A 1,183-nucleotide genomic window follows, 5' to 3' on the forward strand; every position below is an offset into this window, starting at 1 on the left:
CAGGAATGCTTTGGCTGCTGGTAATAAAATCAGCAGAAACCTGTTAGGCTTTAGGAGCCAACAAAGACATAGCTGGTTGCTGTCCGGAGACCTCTCTCATCTCAGATTGCTATCCAGTAAGCAGAAGTACATATACACATGCAGTTTTAAGTTGTATGATGTAATCTTTAATAGCTAGTTTCTGCTAGTTTAAAGGGAAAACTAGTTGGATCCAGATAGTTTGACAGTTGCAGTAAAAACAGTTCTTCGAAGGGCAGCTGACTTCAATGTGACTGAGAAACTGGTGTCTTCAGAGCTGGCTGCTTGTACAGGGATGAAGGGAATGGGTTAGGATTAGTGGCTGATGCAGGAGTTCTGCCAGGATGTAAATTGCTGTAGATCCTTCTGTTCAGGTTAGGTTCTGTCTTTGGTTTAGACTAAGACCCTGTCTGGAGAAGGGGACAGAAGAGCTAAAGCTTTTGCAGTGAACTTGGTCATGGGTAGTATATGTAGAGTACTCTGAATAATTTTCTATCATGTTTTGTTGCAGCTGAAAGTGAAAGTTTCCACAGAAGTTGGGATAACTAATGTAGATCTTTCTACAGTGGATAAAGATCAGAGCATTGCACCAAAAACAACCAGGTAAAACGATTCAGTGTGTGTGATCCTTTAAGGGGCAATGCTGGCTCTAGACTGGAGGTCTTTCAAGCTTTACCTACTTCGGCTAAAACAGAGGAATCTTGTGCTGGAATAACCAGAGAGTTATACCATGCTGTTTTTGTTAAACTTAGTTCATTTAATAGGTGGTTTTCCTTTAATGGTGAAGTAAGTACTACCAGAAGCTGGGCAGCCTAAGTCTTCTGTTCCTTTGTTGGCACCTCACCCTAGCAAAACCAAGTTAAGAGTTATGTTCATGTTTCTAGTATTTGTGGGCTTCAGTAGAGGTGCTCTAAAGCAACATGTACAATGTTGTGTGTGTGTGTGTGTGTGTGTGTGTGTGTGTAGATACAGCCTTCCTGAGCTGAAGTGTGTCTGTTTTCTCTGTTCTGCTGCCATCACACTTTTTTGTAGCATAGCCTTGACTCAGTGGAGTATGGGGTGTAACATTAGCAAAACCTTCTTCTGGTGTTCCTCTGAACCTTACAACAAACAAATCTTTTGCCAAGATTTTGGCCATGGCATGTAGCTCACAAAAATCCTGCTG

The 1,183-nt window shown here is 41.8% G+C and overlaps 1 protein-coding gene across 1 annotated transcript in view; it reads left to right on the forward strand.

Moving 5' to 3' along the window:
* Positions 1-1,183, forward strand: part of RPN2 (ribophorin II) — a gene marked incomplete at its 5' end in the record, with an annotated part of 19,627 nt that overhangs the window by 9,408 nt on the left and 9,036 nt on the right. The window contains one exon of the mRNA XM_010182115.1: positions 530-621. Coding sequence (XP_010180417.1) covers positions 530-621 — 92 coding nt within the window. The remainder of the gene's footprint in view (positions 1-529; positions 622-1,183) is intronic.

Source organism: Mesitornis unicolor, unplaced genomic scaffold (genome assembly GCF_000695765.1).
Source record: "Mesitornis unicolor isolate BGI_N332 unplaced genomic scaffold, ASM69576v1 scaffold42643, whole genome shotgun sequence".
In the NCBI taxonomy this organism is placed as follows: Eukaryota; Metazoa; Chordata; class Aves; order Mesitornithiformes; family Mesitornithidae; genus Mesitornis; species Mesitornis unicolor.